The following is a 23,227-nucleotide window of genomic DNA, read 5'->3' as shown; positions in this document are numbered from 1 at the left end:
AGGGAATTATATTCCCCAGGGAGTATGTGACTTTTCAATCAGGTTGACCAGATCCAATCAAGGCTGCTCTGTCCCTGGAACTTTTGTTCCTGGTTCATAACCCTTCACAAATCTCACCTCAAGATCTCTCAGTATGGGCAAAGGTCCCCCTCTGTATGTGCACCTCGCACTCCTAATTTAGTCACTTGACTGCCCAAATCCTTGCCTATAGTTTTAGCTTCTCAGCAGCCATTTTTTGTCTTGGTTACTAGGCCGTGGTCCCCACCTTTGCAGTTCAAGACTCAGGGAAATTTGCGATAAGTCCCACTTCTGTGCCTTCTTGACCCTCCCAGTCCTGGCTGCCTTGATAGTTCTGAACCCCCATTTTAAGCTCCCCAGAATAGTATGATTGCAGCTCAGGTTTGTGCCTTTGTAGTCAGTGGGGTTGTCACTGCAACTGAGTCAACAACTCGGGAGGTTGGGGGCCAAAGGAAGTTTAAGGATGCCTGACTGTCTTGGTGTTGTAGGGCCTGGGCTTATGGGGAGTGGTCTTGCTGTGGAGAAGGGTCCTGCTGATTTGCGGAGAAAGGCCCTACCCTTTCAGTCTAGGATGCCCTAGATTGAATGTGAAGAGTACAGCCCACTAGTGGTCATATGGTGCTGGGCCCTGGAGGACCAGCCCACTGGTCCACTGTGTTCCTATGATATTGCAGCAAGGATGCTGACACCAGCTCAGGTAGGGAGGTGGACAGCGTGTGGGGGGATGAGTTGGCCATCTTCTCTTTTGGAAACAGTGATAGGTAATGGTAAACCTGCCCAGAGTGACATGGAGCAACCTCCTTCAGCCTGTGTGTGACACTGTGGCTCAGAAGAGCCATGGCACAGCAAGATTCAGAAATTACCTTCCTTGAAGAACACACAAAAGGGATGAGATTACAACCCCTTTCATTTTGTTTTCTCCCTCTAGAACCACGAGGCTGTCCTGAGATTCTCAGCCACACCGTGGGGATGTCAGAGAGCCCCCTCGGACCCAAACCCACGATGCTTAGGGCCGATGTGCCCACAACACCCAGCTTCCAGCAGGCCTTTGCATCTTCCTGTACTATTTCAAGCAATGGTCCTGGCCAGAGGAGAGAAAGGTAGGAAAATGAACCTATAAACTTGACACAACTCCCCATACAGCCCAGAGTGCTGAGCTGAGGGTGGGAAGAGGGATGTGGAGGCTGGAGCTGGGGCCCAAGAGGATGCCCCTACCCAGAGGATGGCTTGTATGGGCCAGCTGTCAGGGCTGTGTGTAGAACACTGCTGCTCAGGAGGACATGGTCTGTGTACTGGTGTATGGGAAGATACACAAAGGAAATGTAGGAAATTCAGTCACAGAGGGATTGCAAGAACAGAAATAAAAGGGCCACAGACAAACAAAAATGGCCTCTTTCTGCTTTATAAAGTCAGTGACCTTGGGGAAATCCATAAGCGGGGCTGTTCCTGTCACCCATGATAGGAATATATTCTATTATGTTTATTCTATGAACATAGCTCCTCATTTACATTCCTTTATTTAACCTCCTTTCTCATTAAAATAAAGAGGTTCTTAAAGGACTTGCCCTCACAGGTAGGTCCCCATACCCAATGTTTGCTAATTTAAATATGTGTATATTATGTGGGTTATGTTTTTAGTTGTCTTTTTATATTGCTGAATATATCACAATTTCTGATATAGTTGTCCCTCCTTATCTGCAGGTAATATGTTCTAGGGTTCTCAGTGTGGATGCCTGAAACTATGACTAGGACCAAACTCTACGTGTATTATTTTTTTCTATACTTTTGTACCTTTAATAAACTTTAAACTTTTCATGTGAAGAAAGCATTTTACAACTTATCCTTGGCATATGTGAATTGCCAGCATAACTACCCTTGCCCTTTGGGGAAATTATTAAGTAAAATAAGGGTTTCTTGGACACACAAAAAATGATGATATAGTATCAGTCAATTGTATGACCAAGTTAACTACTAAGTGACTAACGGGAAGGTAGCATATACAGCACAAATACACTAAACGAAGTGGGGGTTGATTCATTTCTAGACAGGGTGGAAGATTGTGCAAGATTTCATCACACTACTGGCACTCAGAATTTAAAACTTACCCATTATTTATTTCTGAAATCTTCTATTTAATATTTTCAGGCCAAAGTTGGGCCTACATAATAGAAACACACTGCTCTGAATGGCACTCAGAATTTTAAAATTTTCAATTGTTTACTTCTGGAATTTTCCATTTAACATTTTTAGACAAAGACTGATCCTGGGTTGCTGAAACACACATAAGAGGGGGTGGTACTTTGTCTCCTGAGCCTTGACATCTGCTTCCCCAGCCCTGTCCTTGTCACATCTACTGACAGTTTTTCTACTGATTTTTTTTTTTTTTTTTTTATCATTCATGTTTATTAACTTTGGAAAGGTTAAACAATATTCAAGCATCTTAAATATTTAGGTACAAGGGGATAATGTCATTCACAAAGTTTTTGGTGCCTCTTCCTGAGATGCCTTCATGTACCTTATGTTCTCTTGTGTCTTTTGAACAGCCAGCCTTCTGCAGAACGCCCATGGGTGGAGAGCAGTCCCAAATCCACTCTTTCCCTGCTGGGAAGCAATCGGCCCTCTGGAAGTCCCCTTGGCACCAATGAGTTCTCCAGCCCCGGAAAGGACTCCCCAGGCCTGTCCTGCTTCCCGTCCTCAGAGCTCCAGGCCTCTTTCCACAGCCATGAGCTGTCCATGGTGGAGCCACAGGACTCTCTGGTCCCCACGAGCAGCCAGGCCTTCCTGGGCTTCAGCACCAACCCAGTAGGGAGTGGTCTTCCACCTGATGAGGACCCAGGAGCTTTGCTGGCCAATTCCCATGGAGCATCTCCAGCCCCTGGTCCCCCACTGACGACAGCAGGGCCTGCCGACAATGGCTTCCTGTCCCACAATTTTCTTACAGTGGCACCTGGACACAGCAGCCACCACAGTCCAGGCCTGCAGGGCCAAGGGGTGACCCTGCCTGGGCAGCCACCCCTCCCTGAGAAAAAGCGTGCCTCAGAGGGGGATCGTTCTTTGGGATCAGTTTCCCCCTCCTCCAGTGGTTTCTCCAGCCCACACAGTGGAAGCACCATCAGCATCCCCTTCCCAAATGTCCTTCCAGACTTTTCCAAGCCTTCAGAAGGGGCCTCACCTTTGCCAGGTATGTGTTTCCACCTCTGTATGTATACTAAGGAAGGGCCTGGGATTTATCTTTTGGGCTTACCTGAATGTGCATCTCTAATGTTGGTGCCCTGCAAGAAAAGTCCAGAGCTATTAAGGAGCCCATCAGTTTGCTAGCCCAAAACCAGATACGGACATGATGCTTCTCATTAATTCTTCTAGGCTTCTGCACCTTAGGTTCATCCCAGAAGTAGAAAGGGCAGACTATTGCAGTGGTTCTGTTTTCCCTGTTACTCACAAACATCAGTCTTTGAAGATTAGTTTTTCTTTTAAATTAAATTTATTGATTCAGAATTTAATTATGAAGTATTTCAAGTGCATAATTATAAACAACACTGACCTTGCTGTTTGCATCTTACCTTTCTATTTATTTTAAATATGCATTGCAAAATCCCAAAGTATCATGTTGTGATGTTCTGTCTTACAAAACAGTAGCTGTCTCTTCCGACTTACTAATTTCAAATGTAGTTCCTTCCCCAAAGAACATTCACATCCTCCTTCATCCCTAGGCATGGGATTTGGATTTGTAGGAATATCATAGATATGAAGGTATAATAAAAAATGTCCTTTGCAATCACCGTTTTAATAATTTTGTTTTATAGATAGTCCAGGTGATAAACTTGTGATTGTGAAGTTTGTTCAAGACACTTCCAAATTCTGGTACAAGGCAGATATTTCAAGAGAACAAGGTATGTGGGAAGGGTGAGGGCTCCCTTGGACATCAGTCCTCCTCAGTGCCCAGGCTCCTGTGTGAAGGGGGATCCTGTAGGACCAATATCTAGGTGCCATGGCTGAGGCCTGGATAGTCACAACAAGGCAACACTTTATTACATGCCTCTGGGGAAAATCCCATGGCCTTTAAGTTTTTATAGGAAATACTTGGTACTAATGAGGGAGTTGGTGAAGGATGGGCACCAGCTCTCAGCATGCCAACATTCAGGGTGTAATTTCTGGCTGCTTCTATGAGCCAGCAGTTTGCCGGTGCTGCCAACCAATGACTACTGACTTGCCCATGTCTCCATTGAAGAGTGAGGTCCTGAGCCACAGAGGATGAGGGTCAGGATGGAGGGAAAGGTGTCAAGAAATTATTAATCTACTTGAGCAACTGAGTTATGTTTTTTTTTTTTTTAAGTTTGGTATTGGGGAATGAATCCAGGAAAACCTTCTACCACTGATCTATATTATCAACCCTTTTTGATTTTTATTTAGGATAGGGTTGCACTAAGTTTGCCTGGGCTGCCCTGAAACTTATGATCTTCTTGCTTCAGCCTCCTGAGTCATTGGGTTTACAGGTGTGAGCTACCATGCTCAGCAAGTGTTGGTTTTTACCAGAATATGAGTAGACGTTTCAACAGGAGGCTAGCAGGCCATTCCCGTGGCTATCCCTCCTGGAAGCATGTGTTAGTCAGCTTTGAATTGCTGTGACAAAATACCTGAGATAAGCAACTTAAAAGGAGAAAAGATTTGTTTTGGCCCTTTCAGAAGTTTCAGTCCATGGTCAACCGACTCCATTGCTTTTATACCTGTGGTGAAACAGAACATCTTGGAGGGGAGAACATGGTAGAGCAAAGCTGCTCACCTCATGGGGTCCAAGAAGCAGAAAAAGAAGAAGGGGTCAGGGTCCCAATAATCCCTTTCCAGGGCATGTCCCCAGTGGCCTGCTTCTCCAACCAGGGCCCACATGCTAAAGGATACACCACATCCCAATAGCATCCTCATCTGGGGACCAAGTCTTCAACAAACTTTTGGGAAGCACTTAAGATCCAGTTCATATCTCGGCAGCCCCCTGGTGATGAGTGTCCATTCTTTGGACGGATTTCACAAGTCCCCACTGCACCACTGCTCTGCCCACAGGGAGCTGCTGCCCTCATTCCTCGAAATCATTTTGACGGCAGGTAGAGCTCATGGAGCCTGGCACATTCTTCAGAAGGGTTGGCATGCGCAAGGCAAGGCCATGCCCCCGGTGGCTGGGAGATGGGTCAGGATCCCTAGGAAGCAAAATGAATCTCAAGGGCTGTTTGGTGAATGCTGAACTGCAAAAGAGAATTGGGTGACTTAAAGCAGTGAGAAGTAGAGAGGGTCCCATAGTTGGTAAAATGCCCATTTGGCTACTTCATGCCTGTGTTTTTCTTTTTCTTTTTTTCTTTTTTTTTCAACTTCAGAAGAACATCATGCTCCCTCCTGATGATTATGTTTTAGAAAATACTGAAGTGACTGAAAAATAGCATTGCCCACTCCCATTGAAATTCTGCTCTTTGATTATGTAGATGATAGAAATTCTAAGAATGTGAATTTCTTCTCATGAGCTCAATGAAGCTATTGTTATTTTAAATCAAAGGAGGTGGGGGGAGAAAGCCCATGATCTGGGAAGACTTATTTCTTTGAACTGACTCTTGTGAGAAGCTGCCCACCAAGTCTGAGGCCTCCCAGTGGGCAGATGGCCCTGTTCTTGTTGCTACCACGCCCCTCTGAGGATTGCCGCCTCTGATGCCTCCACAGCTCATCCAGCTGGAGGTGCCTGTTCTAGAGGATTCTGCACAGACCACCCCATATTGGCACTGTCCTCTAGACATGATGGTGTGCTGGGCTAGGTCACTCCCTTCTCACTGTGCAGTGTCACTGAAGCAGAGGGATTCAGGAGAGACAGACTAGGCTTGGAACTCACCATCTGATTCCCTGGGAAGGTGGAGATGACAGGGCCTGCTTCCTAGGGTTGCTGAGAGAGGTGCTAAGTGAAAAGGAACCACAGCTGCTGTCACCCACCAGATTCACAGTAAATGGTAGGGGTATTGCCATCTGCATTGATCAGCTTTCTGTCACTATAACAAAATCCTGAAGCCGTTAACTTGTAAGAAAAAAACATTTATTTTGTCTCTTGGTTCTGGAGGCTCTTGTCCAACATTAGGTTGTCCCATTGCTTTGGGCCTCTGGCAAGGATAGCGAATCACACAGGATGGGAGCGCAGTGAAGCAAAACTGCTTGCATCACAAGCCTAAGCAAGGAAGAGACCAGAGGCCCACAATCCCCTTTGTGTGCACACCCCTAATGACCTAAAAACCTTCTACTGGGCTCCACCGCCCAGAGTTTCCACCACTCCTCAATAGTACCACCCTGAGGACCAAGCCTTCACCTCAGGACCTCTGGAGGACATTCAACATTGAAACTAGAGCAGTATCATTTGCCTGACCTTTTGCATACATTTAAGAAGCTTTGGGTGGGCTGGGCACAGTGGTGCATACCCGTAATTCCAGTGACTTGAAAGGCTGAGACAAGAGGATCACAACTCTGAGTCCAACTTGGCTAACTTTCAAATAAAAATTGAAAGGGTTGGGGCTGTGATAGCTTAGTGATAGAGTACCCTTGGGTTTGATCACCAGTACAAAAAAAAAAAAAAAAAAAAAAACCACATTTGAGTGAACCTCATCTCAAAACAGCTAACATGTGCACTAGATGGTGATTTTTCCAACTCAGCTCTAAAGCATATTTTTCCTCCATTAACTGTGGGATATACCTTTTCTAAGAAAGTGACAATGACATTTCACAGAGATGCAGAAGAGAAAAATCAAAACGAGCAGTCTCTGTGGAGTGGAATTTGTCAAAAGTTACTATCACAAGAAACTTTCTTGGGGTTTTCCAAGTTGAGAATAAAAATGCCTCAGGAGGACAAAGGGATCATGAAGTAAAATTGAAAGAAGTCATTGTCCCAGTTGTATTATCTCAGACCATTGTTTCTCTTGTCTGTGAAATTAGTCATTTCAGGGAAAGGGTATGAGAAGGTAGGCAGTGACTTACCTCCCTGCCTCCACACGGGGAATGTGATGCCAGTGGAGGGCAGAGCACTTGCCTGCTATATTCTATATGTACGTGTTCCTTTTTCCAACTATAGCTTGCTGAGTGCTTGTGTTGGGCAGTTTTCTATTAGTGTGACAAAATGCCTGAGATAATCAGATTAAGAAGAGGAAAGGTTTATTTTGTTCAGTTTCCAAAGTTTCAGTCCATGCTTTTTGATCTTGTGTGGTTGAACATTCTTCCAAACCACGCAGCCCCTCAGCCTATTTCTGTTTCAGAATTAGTGAGTGCAAAATTATACTTCAGTTCCCCTTCACTGGTGCATGAGGACAGGGCCCTTTGAGCATATGTGGCCCTGGCTTCTGGGGATTTGTTGGGAAGTCTAAAGTCCCACAAGGTTGTAATAACCAGGCAGTAAAATCATGACTTTAGTAACAAAAACAAGCTCTGGTGAGGCTTATTAAAATTGAAACAACAACAACAAAAAGTTTCCGAAAATGATTATTCTCCCCTATTTTGAAAAAGTAATACATGTTCATCCTCCAAATGAATGAAATATATTATGAGAAAAAATGCACTGGGACACAGAGTCTGGAGGCTTTTCCTTTGCATACCCAGGTTCCATGCCCATATTGGCCACATTAGCCACACTTGGATCAGGTGGCTGGGCTGGCTGTGACAGCACAGTAGCAGGCATGTGCTATGAGAGCACCTGTTCTCTCCTTTCTGTCTTTTCCCTGATCAACTGCATGGACAACAGGATGGGAATTTGCTGCATCCATGATTTTCTTCTGTCCACACTGAGGGACTCTGGCTGGGTTTTTACTAATCCAGTTTGTAAAAAGAGATGAGAGGAAGAGACTGCCTCAATCCACTTTCTGCTGCTGTAACAACATTTGAGAGTGGGTGATTTCTAGAGTAGAGGTTTATTTTGACTCATGATTCTGCAGGCTGGGAAGTCCAAAGCTATGACATTAGTGTGAGTTATGTGCTCCAGTATCTGAGAATTAACCCACTGCCTGAGAGAGCATTCTTCTGTTTATTATACTGTGAATCAAACTTCAACCTGAATCTTAGAGGAAACAAACTGTATTCAGACACAACAGGGGCCATCCCAAGGTCATGAGTGGGCATCAACATTTGTCCACTCTGCAGTCGTTCATGCCTTTCTCCTCCTCTTCCTCTAGCCATTACCATGTTGAAGGACAAAGAGCCAGGATCATTCATCGTTAGGGACAGTCACTCCTTTCGAGGAGCCTATGGCCTGGCCATGAAGGTTGCCACACCCCCTCCTTCAGTCTTGCAGATGAACAAGAAAGGTGAGTTCCCCTGGAGCTGATCTCTTCTACTAATTGATTCAGAGTGTTTGTTGGTTTATTTTGATGCAAATAAGGTGGTAGATGACTTAGAGCAGTACTCACAGGTTTCTTTAGTATATATTTTTTCAGGTATGTTCTCCTAAGTATTTACCTTGTTCAAGACATAACATTATTTATAAGTTCCATTTTCTAACGTTTTGAATAGGTAATCCATCCCACTATTTAGAAATTGGAAAAATAGAACGAGGCATCTACTAAGGCACCTGGTTTCTATTTCAGCCCTGTTCACCTCACTACCCGCTCTCCTCTCTTGGAGAACCATCGGCAACACGTTCTTGTGTATCTTTTTACTGATTGTTTATCCAAATGTAGGCAAGTGTGTATTTTCCTCTGTTTTTTTTTTTTTTTTTTTAATTATATAAAAAGTAGCATATTATATGCATTCTTCTTTATGTGTGTGTGGTGGTAGGAATTGAACCTCAGGCCTCACACATGCTAGGTAAGTGTTCTACCACTGAGTCACATCTCCAGCCTGATGTACTGTTCTTATATCTACATCTGATAGAGTATCTTTAGATTGATTTATTGTGATATTAGTACAGGTCTAGGGTCATTTGATTATTCCTTCTCAAGGAAAGGACTATGCCTTTCTACTGGTGTTGTTCCAGCACATTCTGTAAGGCAATAGGATCTGAGTTATGTTTAAGGATAAGGTAACGTTCTAGTTGTTTGCTTTTTGTTGATGTCATCTTCTTTTGTTGTTTTTGCTGCTTTTTGTCTTGAAACACAACCAAACCTAGAAAAGTTTGTAATGTCTGCATGTACAGTCAAACATGATTCTAAAGCAAATATGCATTTAACCACAGCCCAAGAGCAGGAACCTGTCAGGAAGCTCTGTGTGCCCCTTTCTCCTGTGTTAGAATCCGGCAGCCCCACTGTTTTGAGGAATTCCATGATCCCAGACTTGATCCCATGCTGCCCTTTAGGCTGCCTCTGTGACCTTTTGATATGTCCCCATTAGTCTGGGAGCAGTCCCAGCTTTTGAAACAGCAATCATGTTTCTAGTTTGCTTTGGACTTCCCCTGCCTCAGTCATTTCTCCGCATCCCTGGTGCTGTGTACTTGGGTAGGGTACCTAGAAACCAGGATCTCCTCATGATATGTCCATTTTGAGACCAGTGTATCATTGCCTCTTTCTGGCGCATGGAGCTGGGAAGCATGCTATTTCTAAGACTTCATAAGCTCATCCAGATGCTGCTGATTCAAGTACAGTATCACAAGGCTGTTTCTTACCTCCTCCATTCCACCTTTGTATGGCCCTCCACAGCTCGAGCCTTAGCTGCCAACAGTATGAATACATTCACTCTCCTGCTCTATCCCTCATACACACTAAAAGTTCAAATGACTACATCAGTACCATTGCAGACAGTAAACTGCTAAGTAAAATGTAATATTAAAATGTGTTTACGTTAACTGACAAAATTGTCTGTTTATCATGAAATGAGAAAACTAATGCAGTATCGATTCTTTTGTTCTTGTTTTGATTCGTTGTAAGATTCCCTTATCATATTTTAAAGATTGTTTATAACTGTTCTCATTGTTTGTATCTTTTCCATCTTACAAATATATTGCAGTCTGTTTATTCCATTATTTGTGGAGTCTTGGTTTTCATTTTCAGTTTATTCTTTGTATTTTTTTCCCCCTCATCCTGCCTTTTTTACCCCTATAAACATTCATCTTTCTTTACGACCCCACCACAAACTCCAAGGAAAGGAAAAAGATTCTTTTATCCTCCCTGGGATGTGTGGACTGGGGGAATATCATCTAGTCATTAGGAAGGTGTATTATTCCATTTATGTAACAAAATACCAGAGATAACTGACATATAAAGCTAGAAGATTTATTTTGACTCATGATTCCAGAGGTTTTAGGCCATGGTCTATGGGCCCCGTTACTCTTGGGCCCATAGTGAGGTAGAACATCATAGTTTGGCGGTGGGGTGCACAGTGGAGCAAAGCTGCTCAGTGGATGGCTGGGACATGAATAAGAAAAAAAAAAAAGAAGAAGAAGGGACCAGGCCTTCATTATCTTCTACAGGAACATATCTTCAGTGACCTAAATACCATTTGGCCTCACCTCTTAAATTTTCCACTACCTCCCAATCTGGGGACCAAGTCTTTAATATTTGAACCTTTGAGGAATATTCTAGATCTAAACTATAGCAGAAGAACTCAGAATAAGCACAGATATTAGAATTTACTGTATTAAGGAAAATGAGACAGATGCCTGGATCCCTCATGCTGTTATGTTTATACCTGAGAAAATTTATCCAGATCCTTAGATAGATCATCTGCTTGAAGATTTATGGAGAAAATGGCCTTGGAGTTAAATCTTGAAAAACATGAAGATTTAGTTGTGGAAGGGCTAACCTCTGGCATGGCAGAGATGTTTCCAGGAAGTCAAAAATGGATTCCTTCTGGCAAAGGAAGTGACATGTGAATGAAGGGGTGGGAAATTAGGTTGAGAGGGCACAGGAAACTCAGTCAGAGCACAGACCTGAACCTGTAAGTACTGACAGGGTCTTGAAGTTAAGGAGGAGGAGACCTGCACAGGATGGGGAGAAGAGCTGAACATTAGAAAATTAAATTATAGAGCACCCAGAATTCCAGCATAAGAAGTTCAAAAAATGCTGCTATTGAGTGGAAATGCGAACTTTTATAGCCGAAGAGCTTAATTAGTCCTTATGGTTGACTGTTGCCATGCCTTATTTGGAAACTTGCTGGTTGATGATTATAGCAGGAATAAGTCTCAGGATAAGAACATCTGGTGAGTAGGTAGAGACGGGAGGTTAACATGGTAGCACAGGCACAAGTGGATAGCAGCTCTGGAATTCTGCTTGGCTCCTTGGTTCCTTTGGAACATTTTAAGGCATTATCTTTTTTTTAAATACAGATGGTGGTATATAACTTTTTGGACCTCCAGGCATGCATCCAGCCTCAGGTGGACTTTGGACTCAGTCTGAAAATGTAGGCAATGAAATAGAGGATATGAGAGGAGCAGACATCAGGAACGCCAGGATTTGTTAGTGAGGTTATGTCTGGCTGCTGTGTTTTCACAGCAGACCCTGGATTTGGTATTTGTGTTCACAAGCCAGGGACAGATTTTAGAGAAGTGTTTACCAAACTAGTGAAGAGCTACAGTGAGTAACCACCACCTCTGGCCACCCTGAAACAGGACAGCTGTGGCTATTCAGGGTACTGCTTTGCAGAGTGCCTGGCCAGGAGGATTTCACTGGACTATTTCCCACAACTGGCATCCAGACCCTCGCTCAGAATCCCTGGTAGTCTAGAATTCATGAGGCATTCTCCTCCCACAGCTCAATAGCCGCATGTCCTTGTCCCCATTTTATTCAATGCAGCCTTTCATGGAATCTCATCATTTCCTTTTCTGTAAAGCTTTACTGCCTGTGAAAATGCTGACACTGTTATTAATATTTTTCACTTAATAGACATCATTTAGGAGCCTACTACAGGTCAAGTTTCCTTTATCTGAAATGCCCAGATTCACTAGTGTTTTAGATTTCTTTTTTTTTTTTTTTTGGACTGGGAATTCTTGCAGTGTGTTTGAGGGGCCTCCCAAAGGCCCTTCTGCCTGCCACATCATCACTGTGGGGGTTCTCTCCATCCACCTGGCTCATCTCACCACCCAGCTACCATTCTTAAAGTGATTACCAATGCAGTAGATGAATTTCTATTTGGAAGGCGCCAGGTATAGCACCTTGCATTTGTGCCTCAAATTTCCCTCTCTCAAATCTTGCCGTGCTTCCATTTTTTTTTTAATTCTTCATTTTTTATGTTTTTCATTAGTGCATTTTAGTTATACATAACAGTGGGGTTCATTTTGACGTATTCATAGATGCCTATAATAAATATGCTCCATTTCATTCCTTAGTACTTCCCCTTTGCCTCCCTACCTCTTTCCCCCTGACCCTCTTTCTCTACTTACCTTCCTTCCACTTATTTATTGCTTTTTTAATTGCTGCATTACAGTTGTACATAAAAGTAGAACTCATGGTGATATAGCATAATATATGTCATACATGTACTTAGCAAAATTCGTTCTATTTCATGGTCTGTTTCCTCCCTTTTCCTATCCTTCTTCCCTCCCTCTCTCTCCCCTTCTTCTGTTCTACTGTTCTCCCTTCTATTTTCATGAGATCCCCCTGTTTTATTCATTCATGTATTTAGGTATCAGGGATTAAACTCAGGGACACTTAACCACTGAACCCAGTCCTTTTTATTTTGAGATAGGGTCTCACTAAATGGCTTAGGGCTGGCTTTGCCATCCTCCTGCCTAAGCCTTCTGAGTCACTGGGTTTATAAGCGTGCACCACCACATTCAGTGATTCCCGTTTTAAGTCCTTTCTTCTCTCTTGCTTCCATATATGAGACAGAACATATCAATCCTTGATTTTGAGTCTGACTTATTTCACTTAGCCTCGTGTTCTTTGGTTCCATCCATTTACCAACAAATGATGTAATTTCATTCTTCTTTATGGCTGAGTTAAACTCCATTGTAGACCACATGTAGACCACATGTTCTTTATCCACTTGTCTGTGACAGGTACCGAGCTGGTTCCTTAACTTGGGTATTGCAAATTGTGCTGCTGTAAGCATTGGGATGCTTGTACCACTTGAGTCAATTCATTTTTTAACATTTCATACCACAGCTGGAGATTTGTCCAATGAACTTGTTCGTCATTTTTTGATCGAGTGTACCCCAAAGGGAGTGCGGTTGAAAGGATGCTCCAATGAACCATATTTTGGTGAGTCATATGAGAGATTTCTCTCTATATCCTGAATATTGGGGGCCTGGATTCCCCTCTGCTGGCTAACCTGAGATTTCAGACAATGGTCGTGATGGTTCATTCATATTTCACTCCCTGGTTCTGGGGAGTCTTCTGATCTGAAATACTATCTCTAAGATAAACTTGATGTACAAAGTTTTGTTAAAAGCTTTGTCAAAAGCAAACAAACAAAAAACACTGGACTAATACTAGAAATTACAGATGTCAGCAGGGTGTGGTCTTATTCTGCACACAGATGAGTCCTGATGGGTTGGACCCCAGTGTCATCCCATCCCAGGAGCACTAAGAGGCACATAGGGTTTGAGCAGAGCATCCTTTCTTACCTGTACCTTGATAAGCCACTGCTATTTCACAGGATTGCTAGACAGGCTGCATGAGCCGGCTGCACAAGGCACCAAGAGAATTAATACCTTGGCATTATCCTGGCCCTTTTAGAAGCACCATGCAGGGATGGTGTATATGGTATAAATTGCAGTTATCTTGATCTCATTTCAGATCCAGACTACCGTATGATTTATTATTTATGCTTTGTCAGTGATGTGTCTGTGCTAGGAATTCACTGCAATTCCCTCTACTTCTTAGCTGACTTGTTGAACTCGTTGCTTCTTTGAAGTTTCCCACGATAATGGAACATATTAGTTACGAAGACCTCAAGGCTCAGACTTTGCAGTGTTTTCATTTCAGCTGGTAGGGTGGCTGAGCACACATCAGGCTGAGAGGTTGTTTGCTTCTGTTCTTTCCGCAGGGAGTCTGACAGCTTTGGTGTGCCAGCATTCCATCACGCCCTTGGCCTTACCCTGCAAGCTGCTCATTCCAGAGAGAGGTATGGATTGGGGCCCCACTGCTGGACTGATGCTGAGTAGGGTCAAGGCACACATTTCCAGGGATCTGAGGAAATCCATTAAGAGAAATCAGACTAGATTTCTTTTCTTTTCTTTTTTTTTTGGCGGTACTGGGGATCGAACTCAGGGCCCAAGGCAAGCACTCTACCAGCTGAGCTATCTCCCCAGGCCAAGACTAGATTTCTATTCCTGACATGTGTTCTGTGCATAAACCCAACAGAAGAACCAAGGATTCAAGTCAGGGAGAAAAGAGGAGGCCCCACTGCAGCTGGAAACACCCAGACATCTGTCCATCATGGATTCCATTAAAGATTTCCAAGCAGTGAAGACTGCAGCTACAACAAAAGCAAACAAACAAAACCTCAGACTAAGGGGCCTTCAAGGTCATTTGCATTTAATTTTAATGATTCCACAGAATGGGCAAAATGTTGATATTGTTGAATCCAGGTGATGGCCGAACTGTTTTCTTTACTTTTGTATTTATTTGAAAATATCCATAGTGAAAAAGTTTTGAAAAATAGCACTCAAAGAATAGCAGGATGATTTGATGGTATTTCCCAGCTTTGCTGAGCAGTCTCAGTTTCACATAAAAATGTGACTTAGCTTTTGAAATTTAATTTTTCATATAAATCATTTCGGAGATCAGAAGCAAACTTCGTGGGACCATGTCATCCCTAACATTGTTTGAAATGTGATATTGCTTCTGTGGGCTAGATCATGATCCTCAACAGAAACTCTGAACTCTGGGAGACCGTTACGTGTCACCGTCTGGGAATTCTGTCACCAAATTGTCTGACTTGTTCCTAAGGGTTCTTTATTGGGGGCAGCACTCATTTCTATGTTTTCTCTTCCCTTCCTGCAGATCCATTGGAGGAAATAGCAGAAAGTTCTCCCCAAACAGCAGCCAATTCAGCTGCTGAGCTGTTGAAGCAGGGAGCAGGTTAGTGAATGCAGCTTCAATTTCCGTGTCGCCGGTTGTTGGGCAGAAAAGGAGTTCAGTGACACAACTTCCCTTTCCCTCTCATTATTCGGGTTTCCTTCTTCTCTGTGGCCTGTAAAGGAAGTTTCCTTTTATAGACCGTTGCACAGAGCTGGGTGGGGAACAGCTGTCAAGAGACAGGACCAGGAATCACAGGCTAGGAATATTGTTCTGACTCAAACAAGACCAAATTCAGTAGAATAAATGTCAAGTCCTGTATTTAGTTTAAGGGAGAATGTAGTAAGACAGGATGTGGGGAACCTGCCTTGCCAGCTGCAAATATAAAAATGTTCCAGAGATGTGACTCAACAGTCACTCGACATGAGTCAACAGTTGGACCCAGGCTTCCATGAGCTTGGTGGGAGACACCACCCAGAGCCAGACCTCCACAGGCCAGGCCACTTCTTTAAAGCATTTTTGCTAATAGATTTTACTTTTTAGAGCAGTTGCAGATTCACAGCAAAATTGCAAGGAGAGTACAGAATTATCTTGTACAGAAGCATGTCCTCCCCCATTTCCAGCATCCCCCTCCAGGGGGGTGCAGTTGTTAAAACTGATGAATGTTGATACATCAGTAACTAAAATACAGTTTACATTACTGTTCCCTCTTGGTGTTCTGACTTATATGGATTTGGGAACATGGGTATGTCATGTATCCATCATACATACATAAGGAGTATTATCACCTCCCTAAAATTCCACTCTGCTGCACCTCTTTATCCCTCCCTTCCCTCTAATCCCCAGCAACCAGTGATCATTATACTGTCTACACGGTTTTTCCTTTACCAGAAAGTCTTATAATTGGAATCATACAGTATGTAGTCTTTTCAAACTGACTTCTTGCACTTAGTAATATGCATTTAAGTTTCCTTCATGTCTTTTCATAGCTTAATAACTTACTTATTTTTAGCATAGAGTAATATTTCATTGTTTAGATGTACCACAGTTTACTTACCTGTTTGCCTACTGAGGATCATCTGGGTTGCTTCCATGTTTTGTCAATTATGAATAAATCTTGAATAAACATCTATATTCAGGTTTTTGTGTAGATAGAAGTTTCAATCTTCTTTGAGTAAATACCAGGGAGTATGATTGCTGGATCATATGAAAAGAGTATGTTCAATTTTGCAAGAACTGCAAATCTGTCTTCCAAACTGGCTGCATTCACACCAGCAATGAATGAGTCCTCATTCCACATCCTCACCAACTTTGGCTGGTGTCAGTGTACAGGATCATGGTTATTCTACTGGATGTGTAAATGGTATCTCATTTTAGCTTATATTTCCCAGATATTGTAGAGCCTTTTTTCATTTGCTCATTTACAATCTGTATATTCTCTTTGGTGAAGTGTCTGTTAAGGTTTTTGGCTCATTTTTAATAGGATTGTTTTCTTTTGAATTTTGAGTTCATTATATATTTTAGGTAACAGATTATTAATCAGATTTGTGTTATGCAAATATTTTCTCCCAGTCTGTGACTTTTGTTTTTATTCTTTAAACCACATCTCCTACAGAGCAAAAAAGTTTTAATTTTAATAAAATTTAGTTTTTGATGTCATATTTAGAATGTCATCACCAAACCCGAGTTCATCAAGTTCATGTAGATTTTCTTCTCTTATTTTCTAGGACTTTTATAAATTTTGCATTTTTTGTTTGGTCCTTGATCCATTTTGAGTTAATTCTTGTGAAAAGTATAAGAAAATCTTTAGATAGTTTTTTATGGGGAGTGGAGTTTGGAATTGGAATTCAGTTGTTCTCACACTATTTGTTGCAAAGACTGTCTTCTCTACTGTATTGTCTCTGCTCTTTGTCAAAGATTAGTTGACGATATTTATATGGGTCTGTTTCTGGGCTTTATATTTTGTTCCATTGACATTTGTCTTTTTTCCAAAATATCCTTCTATTTTGATTATTGCAGTTTCATTAGAAGACTTGAAGTCAGGTAGTATCAGTCCTCCAACTTTACTTCAATATTGTGCTTGCTATTCTGGATCTTTTACCTTTCCATATAAACTTTAGAAGCATTTTGTTAATATCCACAACATAACTTGCTGAGATTTTAATTAGGATTGCTTTGTATCTACGCAAAGTTGAGAAGAACTGGCATCTTAACAGTGTTGTAAGTTCCTGTGCCTACAGTTCTTTGGTATCTTTCATCAGAGTTTTGTAGTTTTTCTCATATAGATCTTGTATGTAGTTTGTTAACTTTTACATAAGAAATTTTGGGGGTGTTAATGTAATGGGAGTGTTAGGTTTTCAATTTCACATTTCCCTTGCTTATTACTGGTGTGTAGGAAACAATCAACTTTTGTATATTAACCTTGTATCCAGCAACCTTGCAATTGCTTATTAGTTCCAGGGCTGGCCACTTTTGCAGTATTAGGTGCAGTCCTATTGGCACTAGTTTAAGAGAGTTGTGAACAAAGCAGACAACATTCCACTGTCATGCTTTTACAGAGGTGAAGGATGAACAGCTAGAGAAGACATTGGGTCCTGCTGACTTCAAAGCTGCTTTCTGTCCATTGGAAGTCTTTCACACTCTTTCATTTTACTGTCAGACATGTTGGAAGGAATTTCTGATTCTGGTGAAAGTTTGAACAAGAAATAGTTCAATTTTGGGCCACATTCCTGTATAGTACTTTATAGCTATAACTCCATAATGAAGATATATGAAATACATGTGTATTTCCTTATTCTTTTCTCTGTACATTTTGTATTATTCCATCTAGTTTTTTTTTCCTTTAAAATTTTACATCTCTGTGCATATTACCCAACAAAAGTAAAATTACTTAGGTTTTAAGTGGAACTGAGAAGATGTCCTTAAAAGATAAATTCATATTGTCTCCTTAAAGGATCACTTATCTGTGACTTAAACAAGGGTCACAGGAGCTTGTAAGTGTGCTAGAATTTGAATTTCCAAAACAAAAAGTATAACCGTGTTACTTCCTGAGTTCAATCCTGGCTCTGCTGCTCAGAATACTGATCTCTGATAAATCACTTGACTGTGCAGACCTGAGGTTTGCATCTGTTTCGTGGTAATAGTAATCTGTCCCCACCAGCAATTGCAAAGAACAAATGAATAGACATTGAGAAATGCCTTGGAAGATATTCTTCTGGTCTAAGAGGAATATCCTTTTCTGGGCAGCCAGCCTGATTCTCTCAGCTGTGGGAGTGGATCCCCTTTTAGCGTGACTGGGTGGGATGACTATGGGAGGCAGTGGGTCCCACACTGGAGAGAAGCTCAGAGTCCCCAAGTTTGTTTTAGGTGATTTCTGGAGCTCCCTCCAAAGCTTATAGCTGCCTTCTGTTAGAGCATGAGCATGATTTTATATGCCTGGTCTCCAGAATGTGGGGATTTGCTAGTAGACTCCCCTATATGCAGTTAACCCACATACCTCACCTAGGAGATGGGCCTGTGGAATTGGATCCACTCTGATTCATTTGTTCATTCAGATCCATCCTTTTAAAATATATTTACAAGCCGGGCACAGTGGTGCATGCCTGTAATCCCAGTGGCTTGGGAGGCTGAGGCAGGAGGATCCCAAGTTCAAAACCAGCCTCAGTGAAAGTGAGGCATTAAGCAACTCAGTGAGATCCTGTCTCTAAATAAAATACAGATGGGCCGGAGGTGTGACTCAGTGGTTGAGTGCCCCTGAATTCAATCCTTAGTACCCCCCCCCAAAAATGTATTTACAAATTTAGAAATTTGTAATTAGTGCAATTCCTGTATCAAGAAAAATATCAAAGAAGGATCATGGCAATGGTTCCAGAGCATTTGCGCTGATCCAGCTAGATAGTGTGCCTCCCTCACAGGGCCTGTGTGGGTGGGGCCATCTCATCCCATTTCACAGACAGAGCACCTGCGAGGTGGAGTCAGGCCTGGGCATCTTGCTTCTGCCTCCAGGAGCATCTATATCTTAGGGACACAGCTTTGCTCTCTCCGTTCCACGCTGTTATCCCTAAAGCACCTTCATCTTTATTCTGCTTTTTGTTTATTATTTTCTCATCACAAGCAACATTTCATGTTTCTCCTTGAGTTCCTTGTTATCAAGATGGGTCAGTTAGCTGACCCATCTAGTAATAAAGTACTATAGTAACCCTTGATTTTAGAGATCAAAACGTCCTCATGTCATTTTTAAGTACACTTTCTCATCTTTTTAAATAACACATAATACGTGCCAATAACTTCGATGTTATTTTGTTTAAAGCATTAGTCTTCTTAGAGATAAGAATTCGTTCAGAATTTTCTTGTCTGATCTAATAATCTGAATTGGGCATTTATATATGAGGCTTAAGTTATGACTGCTTTGAGTATCTTCCCTTTAAACATCTCTTATTTCTCTAACCCTTGGAGAACTCTGAATTTCCATGCAGCACCAGGCTGCTGAGACAAAGAATCAGGACAGCACAGTGAATATGCCCCCAGGGATCTTTGCTGGGGGAGTAGCTGTGGTTGTTTAGAAAAAGTGCAAAACAGCCATTATATCAAGTTTGTGGAACTGAGCTGGGTATGGTATCTCACATCTATAATCCCAGGGACTCCAGAGGCTGAGACAGGAGGATCACAAGTTCAAAGCCAGCTTCAGCAATTTTTCGAGGCTCTGAGCAACTTTCCTTTTCTCAAAGGAAAAAAAGGCTGGGAATGTGATTCAGTAGTAAAGTGCCCCTGGGTTCAATCCCGGGCACCAAAAAAGAGATTGTGGAACTGTTCCAGTCTCTGATCACTGCAAGTGGTTTATGCTTCCTAAAACAAATTTCGTTTGTCATTCAGTTCACTCAGGATCCTAATCTCCTGGACCTGCTAAGGTCCTTTGAGATCATTGTGACTATGTTCTTCATTGATTGAACAAACCAAGCCTCAGAAATATTGACAGAGTCACAACAATGGGAATAAACTTTTAATCCCATTCAGTTTAATTCCTTTTCATTTGATACTAGGCCATCATGACTTTGTTCCAATCTTGAAAACAATTTCAAATTGTGTTTTAAGCCTCAGTTCTTACTTGTTTCTTGTTGAGAGAAGGAATGTTGGATAATCCTGAAAAGAAAGGCACTTTTACCAGACTTCTGATAGATTTCCTGTAAATACTGTGGTTATATTTTTTAGTATAATTTCTTTATAAAAATCCTATGTGAATCCCCAGCACCACCAAAAAAAAAAAAAAAAAAAAAAAATCCTATGTGTTAAAGAGGGAAATACAGAGATGAAAGGAAACGTGAATTACTCATAGACCTGTTACCCCTTATGGCTGCTGAACTTTGGGAAGAGAATAGATGTAGATAGTGTTCTTCCAAACAGAGCCCACTCCTAACTTGCTAAGCAAACTTGTCCATGTTACCTCCCCTCCTACTTGGGATGGTGCCACATGTACATTATATATATATATTAATATATTCCTTCCTACCCTTTGCATAATGAATTTACTCATGGTCTTTACAAACATAGTGCTGGTCTCATTTTTTAATGGCTATGTAATGGTCCATCATGTAATTCAACTTTTTATGGTTATCCATTTAGACTGACTAATTTTTCAATATTATAAACGATGCTAAGAGGACCATCCTTCTCTTCCTTTTTTTTTTTTTTTTTTTTTTTTTCTGAATTCTGAATTGTTGCCTTAAGAGAAATTCCCAGAAATAATACTATGGGGTTATAATTTGTGGACCTCTGATGTTCTTCCATATTATGAAGTTGCTTTCCCAAAGTAGTCTAGCAATTTACATAGTTCCCAGCTGTGGGTCTGAAGGACACTTGCCAGTTTAACATCTTGAGACATAATGAGGCAAGCCAAATCTTGACCCCTCATCAAGAGCACTTGTTAAGTGGAAATGGATGGTCCTGGGGTAAGCCTGGCAGGATGAGCATGGCTCTGACCCTGCAAGCCATCTGTTATCTGCTGGAGAGAGTCAGGGCTTTGAGGGGAGTTGGTATTGACACACTGGCATGTCCTCAGTAGAACTGCCTCCCCACTTGTATGTTGAAAAGTGGCAACATTTCTTTCTCTGCTTTGAGGAATGACTACATGGCTCCTACATTTCAGGAGCCGTATTCTCCAAATGCCACACTCCAACTAGACTCCAGTCAGTTGGACCACTCCTACTCAAAAGCCCTCTGCGGTGCCTATAGGAGAGCACAGGTCTCAGTCCTGGTAGCCTGTGGTTCCATGTGAACCTGATTCAGGTTGTGCCAACTCTGGAATTTTTATAGTCATTAGATTAAAATTCTCTCCCTACTCTCCCCCCAACTCTCTCTCTCTTCCTCTCTCTCTTTCCCTCCCTCCTTCTCTTTTCTCTTTTATAACTGCATGATAACTATTAAAGGTATTCACTCTCCTAAAATCTGTTTTCAATTTTCCAGGCTTCCTTCCAGCTTCTGTTCATAGCACATATGCTTTTCATTTTACAGTTCTAATCATAGCAAAGATAGTTTTTATTCTGTTTTTCCAAGTACCTGCTAACTGGTTTTCCACGTTGCTATATAATTTTCATGATTACCATTTGCTGGTTGCTTAGTATTTCATTGAAGGGACTAATTTAACCCTTCTCTTATTTTTGGACATAATCTGTTGACAGTTCCTTTCCCTGCATTGAATATGTGGCACAAACATCATCCCCTACAGGTTAGTTATTTCACATGGGTTTGGGATATTTCCTTTCTGAATCTTTTTAGAAGTGAGACCTCTAGGTTACTTGTTGGCTTTCTGGAGTCTCCTGATAATATTGTCAAATTGTCAACCACAGTGCCCAGAGTGCACCAGCATTTCATAAATGCACCTGATTCATCAGAGCTTTGCAAGCACTGAGTGGGGGCAATTATAATTTTAAGAACTTTTGCCAATTTGCTGTCTTTCCCAAGAGGTCTCTGGTAAACCACTAAGCTTGTAGTTCTCCTAGAATGTCTCGTTGCCTAGATACTGTAAGATGAGTGTCCTAGTCAGCTCAGGCTGCTTTATCAAAGTACCACAGACTAGGTGGCTTATACACAGTGGAAATTTGTTTCTCATGGTTCTAGAACCCAAATGTCCAGGATCAGAGGGCCAGCATGGTGGGGTCCTGGTGAGGACTCTTCCTGGCTTATTGAAAACCTCAGATGATGGAGAGTCAGAAACCTCTCTGGGGTCTTTTATATGAGGGCACTAATCTCATACATGGGCTACACCCTCATGACTTAATCACCCCCAAAGGTCCCACTTCCCCAAACCATTGTCTTGGAAGTTAAAGTGCAGAATATGAATTTTTTTCAGAGACATAGACTTTTAATCCATTGCACCAAGTGGTAGTGCTGGCCAGTTGGATGGGGTGGAAGTTATGGAGAAGAGCATTTTTTTCTGGGGAAATATTTGGGGAGTGACCCATTTCTACTTGCCTCTCAGCATCTCTGTGGACAAAAAAACATGCAGATGTGACAATGGCCTTTTGAAAGAATGCAGCTGTTGTCATGATAAGTACGAGGATTATCCTGGGGCCTGATCTGTGGCTAATGGCCTTACAGCAAAACTGCCCAGTAGTCCTCAAGGAGTGTTACATGAAATTTCTTAGTGCAGGTCCCTACCCTGTGCCTTGTAGTTAACGTTCTCAGTAAACACTGGGCTCAGTCATAAAGACTGTGTCCCAGCACAATCACAGTTACCTGCTCATAGCACCTGGGAGACTGCCCATGTTTTTTACTGTCTCTGGTTCTCAATTTCCTTATCTGTAAATCTTAGGGCTGTGTGTGGGTTCTTATTAACACTGGGCATTAGGTTCAGCTGAAAGAAATGAAAATAATTGTTTTTGGAAGAGAAACTTCTTTTTAAATTTTGCTATTGGGACAGTGCCATTTCAGTAATTACAGGGCTGAAATACCAAGCCATTTTTCATGAGAATAAAAAGCACAGTTAACTTTATAGAAGAAAATTAATATCCCAGACAAAAGCCCCATATTGAGTGTGAATTCAGAAAGTCCCGTTGTTTTTGTTTTGTTCGAGATACTGGAAATAAACCTAGGACTCCATTCAGGCTGGTCAATCATTGTACCACTGAGCTACACCTGCAGCCCTAGTCTGTTGTTTAAAAGCAGTGAGAGTGACTTGTCTCAGTCTTTTGAGACAGTTTGCTTCTGAGGTTGCGGGTGGTCTTCTGGTGTCTGCTGCCTTCCTCAAGACAGGGTCTTTCCACTTGTTCTTCCCTTCTAGGGTCAGTGGGGCTTCTGTCTGAACTCACTTTAAACTCTCA

General features: G+C 42.0%; 1 protein-coding gene across 5 annotated transcripts in view; it reads left to right on the top strand.

The window, feature by feature from the left end:
- Positions 1-23,227, top strand: part of TNS3 (tensin 3) — a 268,106-nt gene that overhangs the window by 237,002 nt on the left and 7,877 nt on the right. For all 5 annotated transcript variants that reach the window (XM_079149903.1, XM_079149899.1, XM_079149900.1 and 2 more), the window contains 7 exons: positions 947-1,118; positions 2,562-3,199; positions 3,822-3,908; positions 8,196-8,327; positions 13,056-13,151; positions 13,939-14,016; positions 14,898-14,975. In XM_079149903.1, the coding sequence (XP_079006029.1) occupies positions 947-1,118; positions 2,562-3,199; positions 3,822-3,908; positions 8,196-8,327; positions 13,056-13,151; positions 13,939-14,016; positions 14,898-14,975 (1,281 nt within the window). The remainder of the gene's footprint in view (positions 1-946; positions 1,119-2,561; positions 3,200-3,821; positions 3,909-8,195; positions 8,328-13,055; positions 13,152-13,938; positions 14,017-14,897; positions 14,976-23,227) is intronic.

This window comes from Sciurus vulgaris, assembly GCF_902686455.1.
Source record: "Sciurus vulgaris genome assembly, chromosome: 8".
NCBI lineage: Eukaryota > Metazoa > Chordata > Mammalia > Rodentia > Sciuridae > Sciurus > Sciurus vulgaris.
Note: the sequence above shows the minus strand (reverse complement) of the source record. Positions and strands in the feature narration are given on the sequence as shown.